Raw genomic sequence first — 25,171 nt, forward strand, 5'->3', positions numbered from 1 at the left:
AGCAGATGTGACTGGAGGTTAACTCTCAAAGTAGCTGCTGATGCTTCTTTAGAGGTAAGAAGTGAGGCTGCTTAGAGCTGAATAATGGATCAGCATCTGAAGTGCACTAATATTCACACTTAAACAATGTTGAAGATCCTAAACTTGCATTATTAGTAAAATACAAAAACTAAACACAAATCCACAAAACTCGAAACCTAGGCCCAAGTCTCAATGACTATAGTCGACTTTGGTTATTGTTTCAATAATGACTCTCACATTCTGAGTTCTGTTAGATTCATTATTCTGTTTGGAGTTCACTCGTGTTATGGTTTTAATTAGTCTGGCCTTCTTAGCATGTTTGCTATCAAATCTTTGTCACTGTCGTAGGTGTTTCTGAGTTGGGTTTTTACCTGTCTTATTTTGATAGTCTGTCTCCTGTACATTGCACTTCCTCTTTTTGTCACTCCCCTTAAAATCTCCATCATCTTAGAACCCAAATTTGTGTCAATTTCCAGTAAGGTATTGACATGCAGTTTGTGGGGATAGGTTAATTGATTAATCCAAATTTCCCATAGGCAGTGTTGGGAAGGTTACTTTTAAAATGTATTCCATTACAGAATACAGAATAAATGCCCCAAAATGTATTCTGTAACGTATTCCGTTACGTTACTCAATGAGAGTAACGTATTCTGAATACTTTGGATTACTTAATATATTATCATGCTGTTTACAACTACATGAATGTACTATTGCTGTGATTTATTACTGTTACTGAAGGTCCGGGGCTCCGAACCGTAGTAAAGGGACCTCTGGCTAATACGGTGGGTTCTGTGTCTGGCTCGTGGCCGAAAACTAGCTTTACTTTGTTGTCTGGGTCAACTTTGCTAGCGACAGACAGAGAGAGGCGTTGAAAGGCTGCTTCAACGGAACTTATTGTTTTTGGAGGAGAACACGAACACGGTGTACAGTCGAGTCTTAATAGCTTACTTACAACTGGGCTCGTCAGGCACTCTTCTTGGCTGCAGTGGTTATTATTATATTTACATGCTTCCAGCTCCCGTTTTTGCTCGATGACAGCTCTACTTTTCCTTTTTCTCCCTCCCTCGCTCACAGACACATAACGTGTATGGCAGTCCATTCTCCCTGCAGCACGGACTACACTGCCTATGATGCTACATTCTTTAGAGCATTCTGCCTATTAGCTTAGCACAAAAACAACAAAAAGGCCTCTCTCACCCAGGAAACACGCAGAGAGAGAGCGTCACCCTGTAACCATGGCAACCGTAACGCTGCCACCTGGAACAACAGAACGTAGTTGTCAAACAAAACCCAAACAGTCCTGACCCGCCACATTATGAAACAGGAAAGTACCGCCGTGTAATCCGTTTATTTCAACAAAGTAACTGTATTCTAAATACCTCATTTTTAAACGGTAACTGTAACGGAATACAGTTACTCATATTTTGTATTTTAAATACGTAACGGCGGTACATGTATTCCGTTACTCCCCAACACTGCCCATAGGTGTGAATGCGGGAGTGAATGTGAGCATGAATGGTTGTCTGTCTCTGTGTGTTGGCCCTGCGACAGACTGGCGACCTGTCCAGGGTGTACCCCGCCTCTCGCCCTATGCCAGCTGGGATAGGCTCCATATACCTCCAATTGAGGTATATGTCTTTGGACTATAGGAGAAACTGGAGTTCAAACACCTCACAGAAAGGAAAAAAAAAAAAAATCGGTCAACTTCCTTCTCTGAGGCAGCTATGCTGCTTTCTTTTATGACCCTGTTCCCCAAACGGTGGGAAAGGCCACTGAGCAGGGTGTATGGCTGAATGATTGCAAGCTGTTGCACAAAGAATTTTAAAAATTAAAAGGAAGAAGAAAAAACAATTTCTTGATACTTTGAGTTGAATCAGAAAGGGGGCAACACTTTCTAATTATGATGTCATAATATTAGAGTTTAGAGGCGCTTGTGTGATATGTATGGCTGAAAATTCACTGAAACCTACTTATACTCCAGCAGAGGGCGACACATTCTCACATTAAGGCATTTGTTACAGAGACTCAGTTTAATATTTTACATTTAACCATAGTACTTACGATGTCTAATAACAGGACATCTTAACATTAGCTATAACTCTTTATCACACTAAAGTTGGAAAACTTGGATTTAAATTATTTACTGCCGACAACTGTAAGTCTTTTTCTACAACGATAAAATAAAAATATAGATCAGTCAACAGTCATACATTTCAGCCCAAATATTGAACACTGAAAAGATATAAAGTGAGTAAGACGAAATGTCTGTGTTTGAATATTATAAGCTATGCATGCAAATATTGTTATGTGAGTCTTTCACATATGTATGTATGGCAGCTGCAGCGCATTCTCAGAGGGATTCAGGGAAAGTGTGTCCCTACATCTAGAATCGACACAAAGGTCCTCCTTAGCTCTATTTTTGGTCCTCAGAGTAACTGCACCTTTATAAGGATTGAACACCTCATATAGCGTAATTTATGCAATATTAATTCCAATGTTTCCAATGTACATTAGGTGCAGGAAACGGCCTGAATTTGACCAAATAGAAAAAACGAATTACACAAATTATTATTTTTACTCTTGGATTTTGAGGTTTTACTTTTTTTAAGTTTTATTTATCATAATCTGATCTTGTGGTGTTAATTATTAAAGAGAAAATGTGATCCAGTATATTTGTGGTTTTACACATTTACATGATAGCACCAAAGAAGCTATCACAAAACACATTCATATGTTTCTTGTGTTAAACCCAAACCTTTTAATGAAGACATGGTAACTTATTTATCAGATAAATCTGACATAAGTCTCCATTGAACACAGAGTACACAGATGTGATACAAATATAATGTTACATTTTTCAAAATTATAAATCGTTTTATAATCATTGTAGTGTTTTTAAGTTGGATTCGGTTTCAGCTGTCACCATATTAAGGAGAGTACTCAAACCAATCTGTTACATATATGTGAAGATATTCTCGGTCATTCATCACAGACCTTCTTTTCAGTTTGTCTGTGCTGTGCAAATCATTGAACCAATGCTAAATCCACACTCGTATCAGCCTTCTTATCCCTGTGCAGGTACTGTGGTCATTCTACCCATATGGAAAAGAAATAGAAAAAACTTATAAAAGACTTGCATCAGATGTGGCCTACTTCATATAGTGAATCATATAAGGCTTATATGATTTTCTCATGAAAGTGGCCACTTTCATATGTTGTTTTTGTAAGTATCCAAAACATACGAGTTTCATTTATATGATTTTTCAAGCGATCTTATATCTGTTTTCACTCTTGTATGCTTTTCATACAAGTTTCAGACAAGACAGATACAAACTTTATAAGATTTATATATATATATTCTATATGGGTAAAGCTAATGCCCAAAAAGACATTTAAATTTCATCTTATCATCTTTATCTGTCATTATTGGCCATAAAGCTTCAGCTACCTCATAACCAGTGTTGCAACTGTTTTAAACTTCTGTAGCTACTGATGCTCCTGCACCCGCTCCCATGTTTTATCATCATTTTACCCTTTTAGTTACAGTCTTCGTCAGTTTTATTGTACGAAATAGCTCATTGTAGACAATGAAGGACAAACGTCAGAGCACAAGTTCATCCATTTTTAGTGAAAGAGGCCTTTAAGGATATTACCCTTACAAGGACACTCTTCTCCTTCAGATTTAAATTCATTTATACTTTTCCTCTCTGGCTAGTTTAGCTGAGTGAGTCTTTAAAATAAGAGTGGGGAAAAAACCCACGGAGAATAGAGCCTTTCACTATTTAGTACAAGCACCTGCTCCATCCACTCATGAGCCATGGGCTAGAGATTAAACAGAGGGAGACAGTGTGAGGGAGAAAATGAAGGGAAGATGCAAGGTGAATGGAGAGACTGGAGCTCAGAGAGAGAAGAAAAACAGTTCAGCCAGAATGGTGACTGAACAGAGGTCTGGTTCAGCTACTGGCAGCCCCTCAGGGACAATCAGACAGAGATGTGGCCTAGATCCCAGAGCTTCATGCTCACCTCCTCCTCCTTCCATTTCCTCTCGCAGACTGTAGAGTCACTATCTAAACCTTCCATGTCCTCCTGTTTGAAGCGATGGCCAGGATATGGGATCCAGGGCTCGTTGTATCCCATCTTCTTGTTTTCTTTCCTGTCTCCCTGCTGGCCGACCAATGCCTCAGAGCACACAGGCTCCGGTGATGGCCTGGCCTGTCAGTCCATTACGCTATCATCACCAAAAAGGGAGTCATTGTACTTACTGTGTGCCCCAACAATAAGCAAGTTAATATGAGCCATGTATTCCCGCAGGGATTCTGATGATCATCATTTACGCTGCTGCACTGTCTTCTCATCCATGATCTCCCTTCCTGTAATAGAACCCTTGGTCCTTGTTTATGGGTCAAATTGACACGTAAGTAATGAGGCCGCTGCCACATCCAGCACACAGAAAAAGCATTGAAACACAGCCTCTTCCCCATTGTATTTTTTTTTAAATATACTAGGTAGTTTTCCAGTAAATACACAATACATTTACAAATGATCATGTACGGCTGAGGCTAAAAAATTTACTCAGTTAACCTATAATATGACACTGTACTCACATTAAATGTGAATTATAATCAGGCAGCCAAAGCAACTATTTGAAATAAAAATAGCCCCTAAAATAGGACTAAATGTTACTCCACCCTCTTTCTACTCACATGTAAAAATTTGTACTTTGTACACTTGCATGTTCCTCACATTGAAGAGACTTTCATGCATTAGTATTCACATGTTTTCATATGCTACTGATGTTATTCAGGTCCTAACATCATTACAGAGGCTGAACTGGAGGCAGTGTTATCCATATACTTCATGCCTCATATCAGTGACTTCCCCCGTGATGGTGCAGGCCTCCCTTCCACGCTCCAGTCAGGCCAATTACAGAAAATACAATTAGACCAATCTGGCACTGAGTCAGTGTTCTGTTAGATATAGTGAGCAAACTAACTGAGCTGCCTTCAGCTGCTTGTAGATGATAAAGTCTGCACATGACCTTGCACATGCAGGGTCCTGAATAGCAGCACTTAAAGTACTTGGAACTATGTGAGTGAAATTAAGCTAAATAGATAAATAAGAAAGGTAGGAATTAATTATTACCAGGAGGAGAAAAACACACACATATTACTTATTTTTAGAAATATGGGTCAATTTCTGTCCCTGTAGGTACAGTCCACACAACTGTGGTGCCTAAAGCCAGTTACTGGACCTAAAGATAACTGTGTTACCTTTCTCAGATACAAAAAGGTATACATTCATACTATGATACCGGGAACTGATATTATAAAATAAGTATTATTTTATGCTCCCATTTTAAAGTTTTACAATCTGTAGTTAAAGTTCCATTCTGTTTCAGTGGAGGCAAAGTAATACAATGGTTAATGCTATGACCTCACAACAAAAAGTTTTGGGGTTGAAATCTTCCTCTGAGCTTTTTTCTCCATGTTCTTTGCAGGTTTTCTTTGAGTGAGCTGCCAATTGCTTGATACTCCAAAATATAATAAGATTCCTCCACTGCTATTTCTACGTCTTCTATATTCTACAACCTCAATTCCAAAAAGGTCGGGATGTTGTGTAAAATCTAAATAAAAAACAGAATGCAATGTTTTCTAAATCGTATAAACATATATTTGATTCGCAATACAACATAGAAAACATAAAATGATTAACAAAGCCATTTTAATATTTCACGAAAAATATATCTTGCTGAATTTGATGGCAACACGTCTCAAAAAAGTTAGGATAAAATAAGTGGTACTTACAGCTGGAGGGATATTTTGTAACTGGTTAATTGGCAGCAGGTCAGAAACATTATTCAATACAAAAGAAAAATCTTATGGAGACAAAGTTTCTGCATATTTGTGGAACAATTCAAGGATAAATTTGGCCTTGAATATCTCATCATCTACAGTACATAATATCATTATAAGTTTCTGAGAATGTGAAAAAATGTCTTCGGGGACAAGGCTAAAAAGCAGTACTGGATGCCCATGATCTTTTGGCTCTGAGCTTACACTACATTAATGCAACCATAATGCTATCATGGAAATCAGTGTTCAAAATGGATCTATAGACTGTTATGCTGGCAACTAGTAAACCAGACATTTAAATTTTGCTGGCTTTGATAGTCAGTGCCAGAAATACTAAATGTTACTAAATGTTAAATGTATTATCTTTATTTTATTAACATGTAACTTAACAGATAACATGCAGTACTTCACATTAAGGTACTGTTCCTCGATGTTAAAAATGACCAAAAAAGTAGTTATACATTGGTTTTGTCAGTATAATACACTGGTCAACTAGGTTTTGTTTCTCTTCTCTTTTAAATGATTAGCAAACTGGACCCTACACATTTCCAAATGCACCTGCTTCTGGCTCCAAAAAAGCCAACATGGCACCAGCCATAAATCTAAAATCAAGGGTTCACAATCCGGAGTCCACAAAGTGACAGGTGATGTTGCAGCAGATATGTAATCTATGGAAACAAGCAAAATCTTCACATTCCTTTAATGTTTTTCAAGTTATGTCAGTTGTCTACACTCACTGGGACTCAGCCATTCTCCCCTGATATCTAATGCCAGTGATCATAGCCTAAGGAGAATCGTAAGACTGCTTTGAGTTGATGGGAAAGCATCAGTAACTCAAATAACCACATATTACATCCAAGGTATGGAGAAGAGCATACTTTGAATCCACAGCACATGGAACCATGGTTTAAATGTAACCATTTCTTTAAATGGTCACAATTAACTTTCAATAACATCTCCAGAGTAGTTATGAGAGCTCCATGTGTGCTGCTCTACATCAGAGTGAAACATGAGTTTGGCATTTGACATATCAAGATAGAGTAAGAAAAAGAGGAAAAAAATCTCAGCAGGAAAGGGAGAATTTTATGTGTAAATTTCCCTGAGGATAACAGAAAAGTGAGAAACGTGTGGTGTAAATTGTATGCGTGTCAGATCAAAGAAAAACATTTTTAAATCATAGTTGAATGAATCTGATTTTTAAAGTTCTGAGGTGAACTGTTGAGATTTCTCCCATTTCTAAAAGATTGCTTAAAGAAGTTTCATGCTTCGACTTTAAAGATCAAGAATCTATGTTTATTAACAGCCTACACAAAAGCTTTTAAGGTAGCAGTAATCAAATCGCTACTTTAAAAAAGTCAATAATTGATCGATTTGTCTTATAAACCAATTCTTAACTTTCGTTTTATTTCAGGAATTCTTGAAAAAGTAGTTGTTAAATGATTAACTGATCCTTTGCGAAGGAATAGAGGAAACGGTTTAGAGTGCAACAGCCCAGAAACAGCACCAGTAAAAGTTCCAAATGATCTTATGTCCCCTGACAGTGGACAGATCCTGCTAGACCGACATGTTATGTGCAGCACTCAATGTCACTCACCACAATATGTTGCTGCAGAGATTAGAAAAAAACATTGGTAATAAAGAAACTGCACTGCAGTTGTTTGAATCATATCTCTCTGATAGAAATGATCCCATCCATTGTGTGCATGTAAATGGGGAGTCTCCTTCACACACAAAAGTTAGTCACAGCTTACCACAGGGTTCGATGTAAGTATTTCTTCTTCTCTCATCTCCTTCCACTCTGTGTGTTTATATGTCACTGCTTTATTTAATCATCTGCAGTTACTGAAATTTGGCTCTCTTTCCATAGTTTTGCAACTGAATTGAATTATTTTTCAACATTTAACAATTCCCAGATTTTCCTTAAAACTACTTGCAAGTTAAGCACATTGTCGCACTTCTGGTGAAAACAAAATATACCTCATTAATCAACACACAGTCAAGCCCTCAATGAAACCAGCAAACGTCAATCATGCAACACGTGACCTAAATGGAGATTTAATAACCTCATTCCAGAAGTCCAGGCTGGATCAGCATCAGTTAATCCTAAACGCCACATCTGGGAGCTGGGAGAGCCCCATCCTCTATCCTCTGTTTTTCTGGGATAAATAGAATCAGAACTGAGAGATTTGAACTCCGAGCATCAACTTGTGTAAGATTAACAGTGGGGCTTATAATTTGAAATTCTTTGCTTTTTGGCTGTTGTTGGTGTGTATTCTCATGGTTATTGAATACAAGCCTGATTGTCTGTTTAAGGTTCATTTTTGTAGTTTTTTTTTGCTCAAGTTTGCAGCTACATTCAGCTATAGAAACATTTGTCAAATGTACATTGGCACTTATTTGTGTGTAGTGTGCTAACTATGGGTGCTTTTTAAGTCTTGAGCAAGAAGTCATTAAAAGTGCAGTTCACTTAAGAAAACAACTAAAAGCTTGTTCAGTGCTGCAAACTACTTGTCATGCAAGTATTCGCAGGAACGAATGAGCATGTGAGGTTTTGATGGTTTGTAAAGGGCACAAGAGGATGAAGAGTCACTGTACTAATTTAATGAAGGAGTGCACTGTGCTAAAGTACAATTTTTAAGTAGTTGTACTAGAGGTCTTTCCATTAATTTTCCATTTACACTGACAGTAAAAGTTGTCAACTGGTATAACGTAGCGTTTTTAGCTGGAGAAATGTTTCGTCACTCATCCAAGTGACTTCTTCAGTCTCAGCTGACTGTAGGTTTCCCCACCCTTATAAACAGTACCTTTGCACAATGACTGAAACTAGCACCACTGATGAACAATGGACTGTGAGGTCAGTTTCTTGATCATTAATATGCAAATTGCTATGACCACTGATCAACAACCACTGATCAACAACCACTGATCAAAAACCATTAATCTATGGTCACTGCTATGAGTACCATTCACAGAGAGTTGGGGAATGGCTGCAATAACAGCATTGTGGCCTTAGGCCCCCTCCTTGATTCAGAGATGGTCTTTCCTTTTTCATGTAAATGGCCTCCTTGACTCCGCGCTCAAACCAGCGTTCCTCCCTGTCCTGTGTACATCCTCATCATTGAAAGAGTGTCCACTGGCCAACACAGAGGGTTAACTCCTCTGTGTTGTGCCATCCACTTCACAGAGGTTGTTTGGTTTACCCAATGTATAAATCAAGGGAATCCTCCTGGCACTTAACAGCGTACACTATATTACTTTGTTTGTGTCAGGGGACCTGATCCTTGGGGAGGACCATTTTTTGGCGGAGTGGGTCTTGGGGTTTCAAAGCCACAGAGACTCAGTGTTTAGAAAAAATGTGTCCTAACTGTTCTGATACTCCTGACACATAATTGATCGCTAAGGATTTTCACTTAGGCAGCAGTTCTTCTCTCTATGATCGCCTGGAGCTTTCTTTAGGTGTCTTCCCAGCTTTGACAAATGTCCACCTGGAATAACCAGATTTACTCAGGACCTTCTTGATATGACGTTCTTCTGCCTTCTTGGCCGCTCAGTATGTGTGGATGGTGTTCACTCTGTGTTGTAGTGTCCTGATGACATCCAGTTTGTGCTCTAGTAGATGATGAGTCAAACCTTAGATACTGAGTTGTATGCGCTGGTTTACGGTACACATCAGCTTTTAAATGTCCCAATAACTGATGGACATGGGTCTCATTTCAGGGGTTCATAAGTATTTTTGTCACTGAGCAGTGAAATAATTTTCTCATGATAGTCTTTCTGGTTTTGCTAAACTGTGCACCTACCCTTGTCTGCCAGAAGGACATTAATGTTAATGTTATTGTCATTACAAAGTGATGTGAGGTGAGAGCCTTCCTCTCCTCCATGCTGATGTTGGATGATAGGGGCTTTACATTGCTGAGAAAAGATAAAACTTTGATCCTCAGTTGCTCTGTTTCCACATTTGTATTTTTGTGTTTCAAACTGCTGTTACGCTACAACCAGATGAAGAGAATCAACTTTTTGGGGATTTCCTTACCTGGATGATTGAGCAAGCATCATGGCAACATCACTGCTAGGTTTAAGTAAAGAAATTAATGAATTACATTATTGAAATACATATACAAAGTGTTAATAATGATAATTTCACTGAAAGCTGTTTATGTTTTATTCATGTTTTTTTTCTTTATGAAGCTTTTCTATAGTGTAACACTGTAGAGTTATTAAAAATTAGAATGAGACTTTCACTGATCTGTGAATCTCTTAAGCAGTAGCCTTTCAGCATATAATAACCTGAAATTCTGTTTGGACGTTATGAGATTGAGAAGGCTTTTCATTAAGTGAAAATTATGATGTCAAAGTGAAGTTGATTATTTATAAAGACTGCACACCATAAGTAGACTAACTATAAGAATTGTTAATGTACGTTTTGTGATTTCAGTGACCTTGACTTTAAACCTTTAAATTTTGGATATATTTCAGTCAAATTTTGTCAAACTTTATTTATTTGCAAAAATATGGAAAAACCTTTAACTCGGACTTAAGTTAAATGTACAGAGTGTAAAACCTCACTGCTAGATTGCATATTTCAGTCAGCTGGAATTTGTTTTCTTACCCCTCCTAATTCAAGTACATAATTCCATCTATGGTGGCCTCTGTGTGCTTCGTATCTGGCCAGTATTTAGCCAGTGTCCATCTCAAGCGCTATATTCAAGATCGTAGGGTAACATGGGGGCTTCCACAAACTATGTATTTTTAATGGATTAATTATAAGTTAATGATAATGTATTAGCTGATGAAAGATGTATTTACATACTAATTAAACTATATTTATTAATACAACATTCTATTTTTGTATTAAAGAATAAAAAAAAAATACTTACTGTACTTTAATGATTGTTGACTCACTGCATTAGTTTGTGGTGTTACATGAACACCCAGCTCTTTATGACTGTCAGGTGATATTGTAATGCATCGCATACATGTCTTGGAGATAAGGCAAATTTTAAATGATTTTGACATAACAGTTTACAGTAAATAAAGACATTTTTAACATCTTAATGTTTATTATAGTCACAAAAGGCCCCTGATCAAAGTTTGGAAAGCACTCATTTGTTGATTTTATAGCTACAGTGGTCAACAAATGCTGTTGTCAATCAGCCTGTCAGAAAGCACCTCCTTTCCAGTTGGGAGCGCACCGGGTCTTCTCATCTGGATTTTACGCGTAGCTCGGTCCACGCCCACATTGCCCACCCCCTCCCAGCTGCAGCAGCCCGCACGCATTCAGTTGTAGGCTTTTAACGACGGACACTTGTCGTCTTTTCCCCTCACTTCAGATTGTCAAATCTCGTTTGTCTTTCCTCTTCCATGGCCGCGCGTGCTGAGATTTGCGTTCAGCAGTGCAATAGTTAATGAGTGCCGGATGCGCCCTCACTCCAGCAGACCGCTACAGTACGAAGATGGCGTCGGAGGGAGCCAGCGGAGAGCAGCCTCCCCCGGTACAAACACTGGCAACCACCGTGCTGGGCAGCGTTGACACGGTAGGAAGCTTTAGGAAAAAGCGAAAGCCACACGTGTGTTTTTATCGGCGTGTTCCTTTATCAGTCACCCGGGAAAGAGGGCGAAATGTCGCGCGCATCTATTTTCGCACGGGCTCGTGAAGCAACAGCGGTGGCCAGCTCGAGCCTCGCGACAATGTCTGGGGAAAATCAAGGGCTTCGTCTCTGCTTGGGCTGATGAATAACCCATAATTACTCTCAGTAGCCTCCGTAAAAGCCAGAACAGTGTTGGTTTCCCCCCCAGCAGTGAATTCTTTTGTTCTCCTCTAGCGGCTGCTTTAAAGGCAGGCATCCCTCAGTTGTAATGTAATTGTGTGCTTGATGGAAGAGAAAGCGTCGGTGGTTGTATAGGTTGATATACAGTATTACATTGCAGTAAATGAGTTAATGCGTAGAGACTTGGAGCGAGCTGTTCGCCTGGCTGCAGGAGACTTAAAACTGAGTATAGATTTATTAAAGCTGTCGTTTGCTCCCCCAAAGCTCCGCCGCTAGAGGTGAAATCTTTTTTATTCCATCTTGATTTTGTCTAAATTTTTCCGCAAACGATGAACACTTGGCATGTGGAGCTAAGTGTGGTGTGAAAGTGGTTTATTTAAATTGGCAGTCCTTGGAGACCTCACAGGCTTCCATAGATTCAGACTGTCAGACCTGAGGACTCAAGGCTTAAGCTTTTTTTCTTTTTTTTCTTCAAGCAGTCCTTTGTTATCACCAGCTGGTTTTGGGTTTCACATGTGTACAAGCACCTAGTTGTGATTTCTCTGTGCCCTTTCTCGGGTCACAGCAGCTCAGCACCCCCTATGTGCAAATGGATCGGTCTGTTGCCCCATCCGGCAGTAGGCCATGAAACCTTCCCGTCCTTTTGCTTGTTCCATGATATAACCTGTCTGACTGCTGTTATTGACTGGAACCCTGAGGCAGGATGAGCAGTGACACTCTTTTTAGTTTGTCCTCGTTTCAACTTTGTTACACATACAGCAAGTTTAGAAGAAAAAAATACCTCTTTGGATGAAAGTTTGAAGAGGTAGGCTAGTGGAAATGTGTGGTGTTGCAATAATAGAACAGCAGCCACAGTCCCTGAGGTGGGTGGGTGGTAGTGTGGGTGTTGAGGAGATGGTGGGAGAAGAGCTGTGGGGGTGAGTGGAGGGCAGAGCCAGTGAAAAGGAAGAGGAGGGGGTGCTGGCCCCGTTCACCATACACCTTTCTAAATTGGTCTTAATTTCAGTGACTCAGCTGGCATAGCTGGGAGTACTGTGTCAGCCAGCCCCACCCCCTCTTGAGCGTGCTCAGTACTGCCTGGAAGCTGCTTTACATTTAGCGTTGAGGCGAACAGGTGCGGCGGAGACATGGGAGTCAGGCAGCCACCTCACCTCTTCAGTACCAGTGCACTCTCCCTTTTCCAGGTTCCAGGGGGCTTCCGCCTCGATGGCCTCCCACTCCCCCCTTCTCACCACCAACACCAACACCATGCCTGCAGTGGTTAAATAAAGCACTTTGCTCTTTGCTTACCCCTGTCAGACTCTGTTGTTGGCCTGAGCGGGGGGAAGTTTCTCGTTTGTGAGGATTCTGAAATGAGGGTGGTTCAGAGAGGCTTTAGAGGTCAGTGAAAGGCACTCTGCCTGTCACCTCCCACCCATTTAATAGATGTTAGTGAATCAGACAGTATGTCTAGAAACTGAATTCTTTAAATGTTTCATAAAAAAACATGAGCACATAAACAAACCTGATTAATCCAGAGTGAACTACTTAATTGGGCAGTGCTGGGAAATTTTGCTTTTAAAAGAAACTTGTAACTGTACAGGATTGTCACTGAAAAGTACGACATTGCCTACAGAGGACGGTCAAGTGTCATTGTAGAATAGTTTGGTGTTACCAGATATACACCTTTGCAATTCCTTGTGGATGTTGTCCAGATGTTCTAACTTAGACCTTTCTTTAAATGATGTAATGACTTGAAGGAAAAGTTGATTGATGTTGGTAGCATTTCCTTTACCAAATAACAAGCACCAATCCTGTTAGCTTCCTTCTGACTGACAGCTTTAGTTGACTTTAATGCTAACTGCTGTTTTGGAACTGTATCTTTCACCTCGTAATCAGCAAACACTGTTGTGGAGATGCTGTACTGCAGGTGTGGTTGTTAATTGGAGATCTTTGCAGCTGCCATGTTCAGAATACTGTAGATTCTGGTAGGAGAGAATTGTTAACCAATTTCAGCTCGTTCCTCTTTTTGCAGCAATAAAAAGAAAACACACAGACTTGAAAAGTAACTAATTATCACATTACTTCAGTTGCAAAGCTGTGGTATCACATTACCTGATACAACAAGAGATGTAACCTGAGTACTCTGACAGGTTAGTTTATAATGTGTTATCCTTTCAGAAAAATGAAGCTAGCGTGAATGTTCAGTTCCTCAAAAGGTCACTTGAGGTTGACTCCAAAAGCGAATCAAGCCCCATAGACTTGCGTATGAAAAGGTCCAAATTTACAAAAGTAAAAACGCGTTTATAGCACAGGTATAGGCAGTTGGTGTGTGTTTAGAATCACCACTACTAATTGGAGTCACTAAACTGGACCTCTTCACTATATTTATGCCTTTTGAAACATTTTAATGGAATTATCTGAAAAGCAATATGGCTTGCTGTGTGTCACTGACCATTTAAGATGTGTTTGTCAGTGCCTTGCTGTGGTGCAGTTTATAGATACAACTTGCTAAGCCACCTTCTAGCATTAGCTAATAATATGGTAACTTCCGGTACCAAAGAACTAACATGTTGCCAAAGCTGAGGCTTCAAAATGTGGAGTCTGAAACCAGTAGGTGATGTCACAATGGTTATAAGCATCTTTTGCATACAGTGTATGGTTTCAGCATCAGTGTCTGATTACTTGTTTTGTTACAATCTGATAATGCTGTTAATTAAAGAAATATGCAAAATATTCCCTTAACTATAGCTTTGCAAAAACTGCATAAAAAGCGCTTGCAGGAACAAAAACATAATATTCCAGAAACAGCTTTGCCGATCCGACCAGCCATTCATAACACTTCCTAGGTTGGAATAGACGTCAGCGCGAACTTTCGCATGTCCGCCATTACCTGCCCGAAACCGGACGTGATGTCATTTTTGCGGAAATGTAGTTTTTTTTTTTTTTTTACCATCAGGGCCTCATGAGCCTATACTGGTGTTTTTCAAAGTTATGTTTGACTTTATGACTTTCTGTGTTGTTTCTGGGATGCTCAGGACTCATATTGCACTGCTGGAAATAGTTTATTTTGATGCATATGCTGCTTTTTTGCAAATTTGCACTAATATTTATTTTCGTTTTTTCCTGCAGTATATAGAAATTGGTGTATTTCAAAAAAAAACTATGAAGACACTCAAAATAAATTTCCTGTGGTGGGAAACTATTTTGTGCAACTTTTTTGTATTTACAGTTTTGAGGGTTAAGTCACAGGATTGTCCCTCATCTTTAAATCTTGCCTTTGTTGTCTGGCAGAATTGTTGCGTAACAGCAGCCTAAGAGTGGCCAGTGGTGTTTATGGGGGATATGCCACCATGTTGGACGAGTGCCATTAACATGAGTGGCTGTAATGTCAATGCTGAAGCTTCTTCCTGACAACAAATTTGCTGTGCTCTGATATGGGGGAGTTCAAATGACCATGTAAACAAGTTGGAGAAGTCATCAGAAAAGATTAAACGTTATATTTTTACAACCTATTAAGCGGGTCATTTCACTCAAATTACAGTACAAAAATACCTCTTCTCATGTTTTCCTTTGGAGGTATTCAGTCATAAAAAACTTCAGTCAAGTAAACTTACACAGGTCAAAAATAATAAGAAAATTCTCGTTTTGAAAACAAGTGTACTAGTAATTGTGATTCTCCCAGTTTGGCGGCATTTCCATGTTGCATGCATGGAATGGCTGTCACGTCATATAGTTTTGTGCTTGCAGGACATGAGTATGTGAGAAACTTGCAGGACTAAGCAGGATTTTGCCAGCAGAGCACAGTTGAGGAGCGTTCAGAACGAGCAGTTCCCTTCCCTTGTGGCTCCAAGTGAAATGACACAGGCCTTATTAAGTGGACTGGGGCTAACAGTGAACAAGCCTATGAATGCTGGCAAGGCTGCTCATGCCCTTGGTGCATGGCTCACGGCTCATGGAACAAATTAGAGTTTGCTTCTTCCCTCACCTGATCACTGTGCACAGATGCCAGACTAAACCCCCCCCCCCCCCCCCCCCCCATTAACTCTACTGCTTTCACCTCACACCACCCACAACCCAAGGTCTTGTGACAGGAGGACACCAGCTAAGGGTGGACATCCATCAAGGCCCCCTGACTCATCCAATTCTTTTGAGCGGTGAAAACACTGCTGGGAAAGGGGAACTTGGGGATCGATTGGAAGCCTGGATGCGAATGAATCAATCCCACAGAATCTCTTCTGCTTTTATTTCCAGTCTTCAGAATAAAAAACATGCTTTGACTAAACTATGATGTGATTGACACACTACTTTTCAGCTTCTTGTTCTGAGAAGAGAAAGCTTCTTCTCACCAATACGGGCCTATCTAAAAGCTTTCAAAGACGAGAGTGTTCCTTTATAAGGCAACATTAGCTCATTTGTCAGTTGTTCGAGCTTGAACTTTCTCTATTATAAACAATGCCATTAGAAGACACACAGAGGTAGTATGTTACAGAAATCTCTGATTCTGATGTTCAGTCATAATCCTTGTGAGAGTGCTCTGTAGACATGTGCAAGACTTTGATGAAATTAAGAAATGTTGGCGGAGGTTTTGAAGGAGGATACTAAATCAGGTTTAAATGGCCGTCTGACAACTGACACCTCAAGAAAGAGCAGGCAGCAATCAGTCTGATGTAGCTGAAACACTCTTGCTATTCTCATTCGTTAGTTGCACTGAACAAATAGCCTAGTGAAAAGCTTCTATATTTTGCAACTGGTTGTGGTGCTTTTTAGCAGTTGGTTAAAAGAGGCCAACAAGGTAATTAGAATTTCTTCGGTCTGTCTTCTTCCTGGGAAGTTACATCATTGTATTTATTTAGCTGTCCGGCTAAAAATGCCGCTCATTTTTCTCACATTGGTTTGACTTTAAAAGAAGACAGTAACTTTAAAGGTTTCTTAACAAGACATTTTGACACTTTGCTTTGAAATGCTGTCAGATCTGTTGGGTTATTCGGGGACGTGACCAGAGAGTAAAGTAAAAGTAAAAGCAACAATGCAATGTTAAAAATGTTTTCCCGTGCACTGAAGCCCCAAACATTGCTGTCAACAGAGCTGCATGTGAGAGCTCACAGTTGCTCCCTAATATGAAGTCTGATTATAGTCATGTGCAAGCAAAGCAACCCACACAAACCAAATGAATGTTTTTTTTTACTGTACTGAGAACACATCTTAATCAGTATTTCCTGCTGTGTGCTACATGTGACGAAGGGCAATCTTGGTCACTGTGCTGACTTAATTCTCCCAAAATTGTTCATCACACATGATGAAGCACAAGTAAAATCACAATCAGTGTACTTTGTTAATCCCAGAGGAAGCTATGTAAAGAAAAAAAAATTACTATTAGCAAAATGTATCAGGATTAAAAAGGACTTTGTTGGCACAATGATCTCTTCAGCAGCATTATCAATCTCTAAATTACAGGCTGGAATATAACTGTATTTTGTAAACTCCAAAAATAAAGTTCTAATTTTCTTAAATATTTATTTTTATCTTTGTAGCATAAATAACATGATTTAACATCAGGCAAAGCAAGAAGATCAGAGAACAAGTGGACTAATTCAAAAAGAGGGCAGAGGCAGTACATAGCAATTTTAGAAGTTACCGGAAAAGGCTTGAGGGAAGCATGAAGTGCTCTGGTTGCTCACAATTACAGCCATCTCCACCCATTGGCCCTGCAGTTACTACTGACCAAATAGGTGCTTAATGACCTACCCAAATGTAATCAGACCTTAATGGGTTGGAGATAGGATGGCTAGCCTGACTTTAGAACTGCACTTAACCCTCTCAGGCTCAAATTAACTTTTTGTTGCTAATGCACAACCAAGCCCTGCAGTGGTACTTCTGAGTAAATAAAACTCATAAAATATGTATGCGGGGTAATCAGGTTGTTAGTTTTTAACTGTTGCAAATCGGCAACGCCTGCCTCGAGAGGGTTAATAAGACCAGTTGGAGACTGGGAGCAAGTAGAACATTAGTTACATAGGCTAAAAAAAGGCGCTGCCATTGGCTGCTAAAGGTAAAATATCCATCAAGGTTTAAACTTTTCTTGTCCCAGGTTGTAAACACGTTAATTTTATAGCTGGCATCCAAAGTGGCGTGCAGAAAGACTTGAATAATTCTGTGATGAATTTTGACAGAATCTGTAGCAAGATCTGAAAACTGCTGTTCACAAACGCTGTCCATCTAATCTGACTGAGCTGGAGCTGTTTTCCAAAGAAGGGGCAAGAATTTCAGTCGCTAGATGTGCAAAGCTGGTAGAGACATACCCTAAAAGACTGGCAGCTGTAATTGCAGCAAAAGGTGGTTCTACAAAGTATTGACTCAGGGGGCTGAATAATTACGCACACCCCACTTTTCAGTTATTTATTTGTAAAAAATGTTTGGAATCATGTATGATTTTCGTTCCACTTCTCACGTGTACACCACTTTGTATTGGTCTTTCACGTGGAATTCCAATAAAATTGATTTCTTATTACAAGATGCAGTAATAAGAAACCTGCACCTAGTGGGGATGGAAAGGAGAAATCCAATAAAGTGTGTTACAGATATTAACATAGAAACCTGTTTGCAAAGAACTCAATTGCACAGTTGGAGGACAAACATGTAGAAAATGCTATGGCGAAAAAATATTTGGGTCTATGCGTTTGCCATTGGAGATGGACCAAACGAAGGTCACCATTACGTGGGGATTATACTTTCTGCAATGGATGTGTTGTTCAACTCATCCACGTATCTATTGTTGCAGCTTAGTATGCTATGTTGCAGATTTTTTTCCCCCATTAATATGGCCCAACACTCATACTATAAACAAGACAACTCGGCTTGTGTGAAGTGTTTTCGGCTTGGCGTTGTGTACCTGGAGTCAAGTGTTTTGACCAATGCACAGAATCATATATTTAGAGATATAAGATGTAGTTGCTGCTGTTGTCTTCGTGAGTCTTTATTATATGGCATGCTGCAGGGAAAAAACCTGTTCAAACGTTTGAGTCTGAGGTTTATTTTGAACACCTGACTTTTTTTTTTTTGGTTCTCCTTCTTAAACTCTGTCCATACTCTTTCATGAGTCTTGCATAGTTGGTAGAAGATGTTTGTGTCAGTGTCTATGGGACCTGTTTGCTGGATAATTTGCACAGTTCAGTTTTTTGCTGCCTATCAGACTTTTCATAACTGAACCATGTCCTTGCTTCAGAAGTAGCCTCTCATTTAGGAATGAGTTCCCCCATTAGTTTTGGCTGGTCCTTCTGTGGTGCCGTGGTGACTATTGCAAACTGTCATCTAAAGCAATGAAAAAATATTGCAGTGAACAGTGTGTCAAGATATTATAATAATGGATTGCATTTATATAGCGCTTTTCAAGGCACCCAAAGTGCTTTACAATTCCACTATTCATTCACACACTGGTGGAGGCAGCTACAGTTGTAGCCACAGCTGCCCTGGGGCAGACTGACAGAAGCGAGGCTGCCATATTGTGCCATCGGCCCCTCTGGCCAACACCAGTAGGCATTAGGGTAAAGTGTCTTGCCGGCGACCTTCCGGTTACAGATGCGCTTCCCAACCCCCTGAGCCATGGTCGCACCATATTGTCATCCGATATATTTTATCATATCACAGAGCCCTATTTAGAAAGGCCATGGTAAAAGGAAAGAAAGCTCTAGTGTAAAGGGTGATTGTTAAGGAAAAGAAAAGCTAGAATTAAATTTCATTTATATTGTGCCATCACAGCACAACAGTTACCTGAAGGTGCTTTATATTGTTAGGTAAAGACCCTACAATGAAGGGAAGGGTTTGAAAATGAAACGTTCAACCTATTTAAATCTGAAAATGATTAGTGATCATGATCTCAGTACTGACCAAAATAAGTCAGATCTTTGCACCAATTAAGCAGCCTTAATTGAGCCTATTGTCTCTGACTGTCATGTGTTATCTATGGTGTTTGTTGCAGAAATGTGAGTTCAACATGGATAACCTGAGCAAACCGGAGCTGCTCACCCTGCTGAGTATCATGGAGGGAGAGCTGGAAGCCCGAGACCTGGTCATAGAGGCCTTGAGAGTGAGTCCAAACAACACATACATAACACTCTTACTGTCTATGCGACTGTTCGGTTAAATTGAAGTGACTGCAGCAGATTGCCTTTGTTAGAGGCTTCAAAGTGACATTATTAGCTGTAATTGTGATCCAGAACTGCATTGGTATCAGTTATTATGAATGATCATGACCCTTCGGGGTTATCACATTCTTTGTCTGCACCCGGGAACCAGCTAGGCTAGCAATGATAACCGGATGAGTAATGCTATTGCTATTACACCAAATGAACTGCTTTTCTACTTAATTTTTTTTTAACTACAAGCCTTATTTACCCACTCACATTCATTTAGGTGCTTTTTTTTTTTATACCTAAGCAGTTTCTAACATTCACACGCTCCTGATGGATGCATCAGGAGCACTGGGAAATCGATCCCCCAACCTGGCGACTGGTAGACGTCCAACTCTACCTCCTGAGCCACAACTCTGTTCAAATTGCCATCAAACTGTGAGGTTTTCAGTTATATGCTCTAATGCGTTCACCGGTGATTGTATTTGTGCCTATATGTTTATGTATAATGGCAAGCCGATGAAGGTTGGGGTGAGTGTTAATGGGACAACATATTGATCTGTGGTTACTAAATGATGAACCTGTGTCACCCTCATGCTGGAGGTTGCTCGTTGTCTGCTGGGGCAGGAGTTATTATTCCTCTCTCTCTCTCTGCAGTTCAGTATTTGGGTCATCACTGTTTGTCCACATTCTACTTTAAGGAGTTTTTTTTTATTTTTTTTAAGAAGACACTCAAAACAAGGTTGAGCTGCAGGAGAGGGCTGTTGCTATTGTGTGTATGTGCTGTTAGCAAGCTGCTAATCTTTTCCACAGTTTGAGTTTCTCTCTCACAGCTCTTCAGTTATCAACCTGGTTGTTGCTGAACAGCTTCTAAACCGCTCAGCATCTATGCTTCTGCAGTTTACTAATATGTTTAACTCAGACCTTCTCTGGGTCGTCTGTCTTTTTGGCCATTGCCCTTTCTTTACCATAACCATACCATACCACCTTTATTTTATAAAGCACTTTTAACATAAAACCAGAGTTCACAAAGTGCTGTACATGCTAATAGCATAAGTAAATAAAAATTAAAATGAGATAAGATAAGATAAGATAAAAAATAATAAATAAATAAATAAATAGAAACATGTTAAAAACAAATAGAGTCAACCCCTCTAATCAATGCCAAAGGCTTGAGCAAATAAATATGTTTTAAGAAAACTTTTAAATTCATAAAGAGAAGAAGCCTGCCTAACATGCAAGGTAGATCATTCCACACTTTGAGCAACTACAGCAAAAAGCACGATCACCTTTAAATTTAAACTTAGTTTTCGGTACCTTAAGGAGCTGCTGATTGGCGGACTAAGGGAACGGGCAGGTGTATATGGTTGTAGTAGCTCCAAGAGGTAGGGGGGGGGCCAGCCATTAAGAGATTTAAAAGCAAATAAGAGAATTTTAAAAACAATCCTAAAATGTACAGGTAGCCAGTGGAGTGAAATTAAAATTGGGGTAATGTGCTCAGACTTTTTGTTCCAGTTTAAAAGACGTGCTGCAGCGTTTTGCACAACCTGCAGGCGCCTAATGGACGCATCACTAACCCCAAAATAAAGTGCGTTACAATAATCCAGCCTAGAAGTAACAAAGGATGGATTACTGTCTCAAAATGCTGTTTCGATAAGATCAGGCTTTATTTTGGCTAATTCTCTCAAATGAAAAAGCTAGATCTTACAACAGCTCTGACCTGGCTTTCAAATTTAAAGATTTGCCTCTATTTTAACTCCCAGATTAGTGATGACTGGTTTAACATACTGTGCCAGCAAACCAAGATCTATAATAGTGGCCTTAGAAGCGCCACCAAAAACCATCACTTCTGTTTTCTGTTCATTAAATGTAAAAAGTTCAAAGCCATCCAGGCCCTATATTTCATCACGGCATCTGAGCAGCGGGTCTACTGAGAAGCCATTTATCTTTTTAAGTGGGAAATAAAATCGGGGAGTCATCGGCATAGCAGTGGAAAAGAAATCCATGTTTCCTGAAAATAGACCCAAGGGGTAGGAGATATAGAGAGAAAAGAAGCGGTCCTAAAACTGACCCTGTGGGACCCCACATTGAAGAGAAGCAGCAGAGGATACAAACTCCCCGAGTTTCACAGAGAAAGTCGCTCTGCCAAATAGGATCTGAACCACTGCAGTGCGGTACTCCTAATACCCACCAACTGCCTCTAAACGGGAAATTAAAATATTATGATCCACTGTATCAAAAGCAGCAGTTCTAAATTTCTTTAAATTTAGAAAAGTCTGCCACCTGTTCTGTGTCTCTTTGTGTTGCTGGCATTTGTTTGTTTTTTGTCTTGCTCCCTTGCTGCCAATTCACCCATGTTTTTTGCTGGCATAAAGAGTCCCTGCAGGCCCTATCTCCCCTGTGGACGGATATTCTATGGAGGTTTCAATGAAATAAGCCTCCTCTCTGCCACCCTCACAACTCTCACAGATACAGTGAGCCTATTTGCTCTGTCACAGATGAGCCCCATCCAAGAGAGAGAGATTAAAGGGGAAGGAATGGACACTGACGAAGAGAGTGAGAAATGATAAGAGACGGAGTTAAAGAGTTAATAGAAGTAAATCTAGAGTGAGACGCCCTTCGTTGTGAGTTCAACTTGAAGCAAAGACAATGGAGGGTGGGGGAGATGCAGAAAGACGAATGGAGGCCTCATATTATCTCCGACAAAGCAGGACAGTGTGACAGAGTGGATTATACCCACTCCCACTGAAATAACCAAAAGAAAAGCATGAGCTGAGCCACCAGCTGCAAGGCTGCCAGTGACACTGGACTGTGCATTATTTTTCTCCCTCAACCCTCCACCAATCAAGCTAACCAGCCTTAATGGTCAACATCCCTAAAGCTCCTTAGACTGGCTCAGTTACAGAGCTACACAGAGAGCTGAACCCTCGGCTCCTAATGTTTTTTGCACAGGTTCTCTGTGTTGCAAATTCCCTACTGTACTTCTCTGATTCCACACCAAAAGTTTGGAACAAACTTCCTTGGCTTGGCATGAGTACAGTGATCATTTGTGGTGTTTGGGTGTCATTAAGAGGCTTTGGTGGCGCAGATTAATTAGCGTGTGGCTAAAGCTGGCTGAGCTGCCATATCTGGTTTCATCCCGGAGAAAAAGAAAGGAGGCTGTAAAGAGATTAGCCAAACGACAGAGCTATCACATGATTACCACAGCCGACGGCTACACAAGTCACCTATTCTTCTGTGCCAGGAGCCTTTCAGGGGGCATGTGGAAACTGCATCTTTACACCGTTGTCAGTGCAGGAAACAAACTGTTTTGGTCAGTGATCACAGACCATGGACATAAGGTCCATTTCCAGAATGATGTGGCTGCTTTCACCATTTTTACTGAGAAGCTACTTGAGTCCCTATGGATAAATTTTCCAGCCAGAACCAAGCTGAAGTCTTTGGCTTGTAGCCAGTGGTACTTTCCCACTAACACAAAGAAATAGTTTTACAAAGACACCGTTTTTAAAGCCTCTTTAGCATTGACGAGAGAATAGATGTAGGAAATCTCAAGGTCGTTAAATCTCTTTAATGTTCTTGACATTTCACAGCCTGTCTCTATTTCTACACTGGCTAGAAATGGATGTTTTGAATGAAAGAAAGGAGAAGAAGAAAAAAAATGCTTTCACACTAGATACTAAAATAGTCACTTAGTTTTGTTTGTTATGCTTTCAGATGTTCTCTTTGCATCAGTGTGAACTGTCAGATAAATACAACCACGAAGGAAAAAGGCATTTGAGTTATAATCATGATTTCCATTTAACTACAAAATCCTCCATTGCAACATCATTATCAGCAATCAAAACACAACGAGTTCAAGCACAAGTAACAGACTCCTCATATTGTTTGGATGTGTTTACTACGAAGGATAAAAGATTTCTGGTCACGAGAAGTGAATGCTGATAACACATTATCATCATAAAGAGGTTGTGATAGATCACTGAGGATTGCCTCCCCTTCCCCCACCATTCACAACTCACAGGGCTCACATCATATTGTGTTGTTGCCCACCTGCAGTTTTATTGGACATAAATCTATAGTTCATTCTTATTAGCTGCATGAAGAATAATCGTTTTAAATTTTTCTTGCAAATGACACTTGTGTTTAATTTAATTTTTCATCAGTCATTGTCCATAGATTCTCATATTATTTGACACCTGCAGTACATTCACCGTTGATTGTGTGTTTTCTTCTTATGAAATCAAATATCTTTGGAGTTTAGCTGAAGAAAACTAGCACGACACGAAGAAAGAAACTCATGTAGATAGGCACAATACTTTGTTTCTTCTGTAATCAAACAAACAATTACAAGTTATTCCTAAATTCAGAGGAAATACTTTGTTTGACTTTGTTATTAGCATAACAATGAGCATCTACTGAAACTGTGGTACATGTGTCAAAAAAATATTCCAAAGGTATCCATGTGATGCTTCTGAGAGTCATCTTTAGCTGCGAAGTGTAGAGGTAGATAACCACTACATGAGTGTGAGTGTCACCATGAAATACTACTATTATATGGTTTTATTTGCACAGATAGACTTATAGTGTTAAAATGAGCATTATTTACACAATTACAGATTCTGATTCTATTATCAGTATCTCTTGTTTCATCGATTCTCACTGAGCTTTCATTCGCTTTTAAGCAGCATATCAAGGACGATGCATTCTGCAAATTAATTGCATGCTGTGTGGTCAAATGTTTGTGCCTGTTGGAGGTATTTCCTTCTTTGTTGTGATCAGTGTTGTAAAAAAAAATCTGTCAAGAAAATTCAGAGCACTATGCACTATGCAAACCAAACACTGTGTGTTCTGAGAAGCTCTGGACAGTCGGACAGTTTGTCAGACGTTTTCTCGCTGTTATGTTCTTGGTCTCAGTGGGACAGAGAGATTGTACGGAGGAAAGTGTGCAGATTGGACGGCCTGTGATGTTCGTGAAAAAAAGATTTGACGGGATGATTTCACTGGCAAGAAGCAATTATGTGCAAGGCCATTGGGGGAAAACATCCCAGTAAGATGCCTTTAAAACACTGCAGACAAGCTCTGAATGAACGTTATTGTCTGTTCACATACAAATACAGAAAGGTAATGTAATTAGTCATTTTAAAATGCTCATCTTGAAGTTGGTAGTTATATTACATTATATCTGTTCTGGCATTGAATAAAAAAATAAAAAATTCAATTTATACATCATTCTTACTCAAATCTCTGAAGACGTCATTAATGATTGGAAATTGTTTCCTCCTTGCTGTTTACTGCAGTTTTAGGTCAGTTGGAGGAATATGCAGAAGTTTAGAAGGGCTTGAGCCTGGAGAAATGATGAATGGAGTCATCATCTTGACTTGCTGACATTTTAAGGTTGGGTGATGCATTAAAAATTTTCCAT

The 25,171-nt window shown here is 39.7% G+C and overlaps 1 protein-coding gene across 1 annotated transcript in view; it reads left to right on the top strand.

Moving 5' to 3' along the window:
• The first annotated feature begins 11,077 nt into the window (after nucleotides 1–11,077).
• The window catches only part of cttnbp2 (cortactin binding protein 2), a 97,076-nt gene continuing 82,982 nt past the window's right edge, over nucleotides 11,078–25,171 (top strand). Inside the window, exons 1-2 of the mRNA XM_085165775.1 lie at nucleotides 11,078–11,407; nucleotides 19,599–19,706. Coding sequence (XP_085021901.1) covers nucleotides 11,279–11,407; nucleotides 19,599–19,706 — 237 coding nt within the window. The 5' untranslated portion in view covers nucleotides 11,078–11,278. The remainder of the gene's footprint in view (nucleotides 11,408–19,598; nucleotides 19,707–25,171) is intronic.

Source organism: Neolamprologus multifasciatus, chromosome 7 (genome assembly GCF_963576455.1).
Source record: "Neolamprologus multifasciatus chromosome 7, fNeoMul1.2, whole genome shotgun sequence".
NCBI classification, from domain to species: domain Eukaryota; kingdom Metazoa; phylum Chordata; class Actinopteri; order Cichliformes; family Cichlidae; genus Neolamprologus; species Neolamprologus multifasciatus.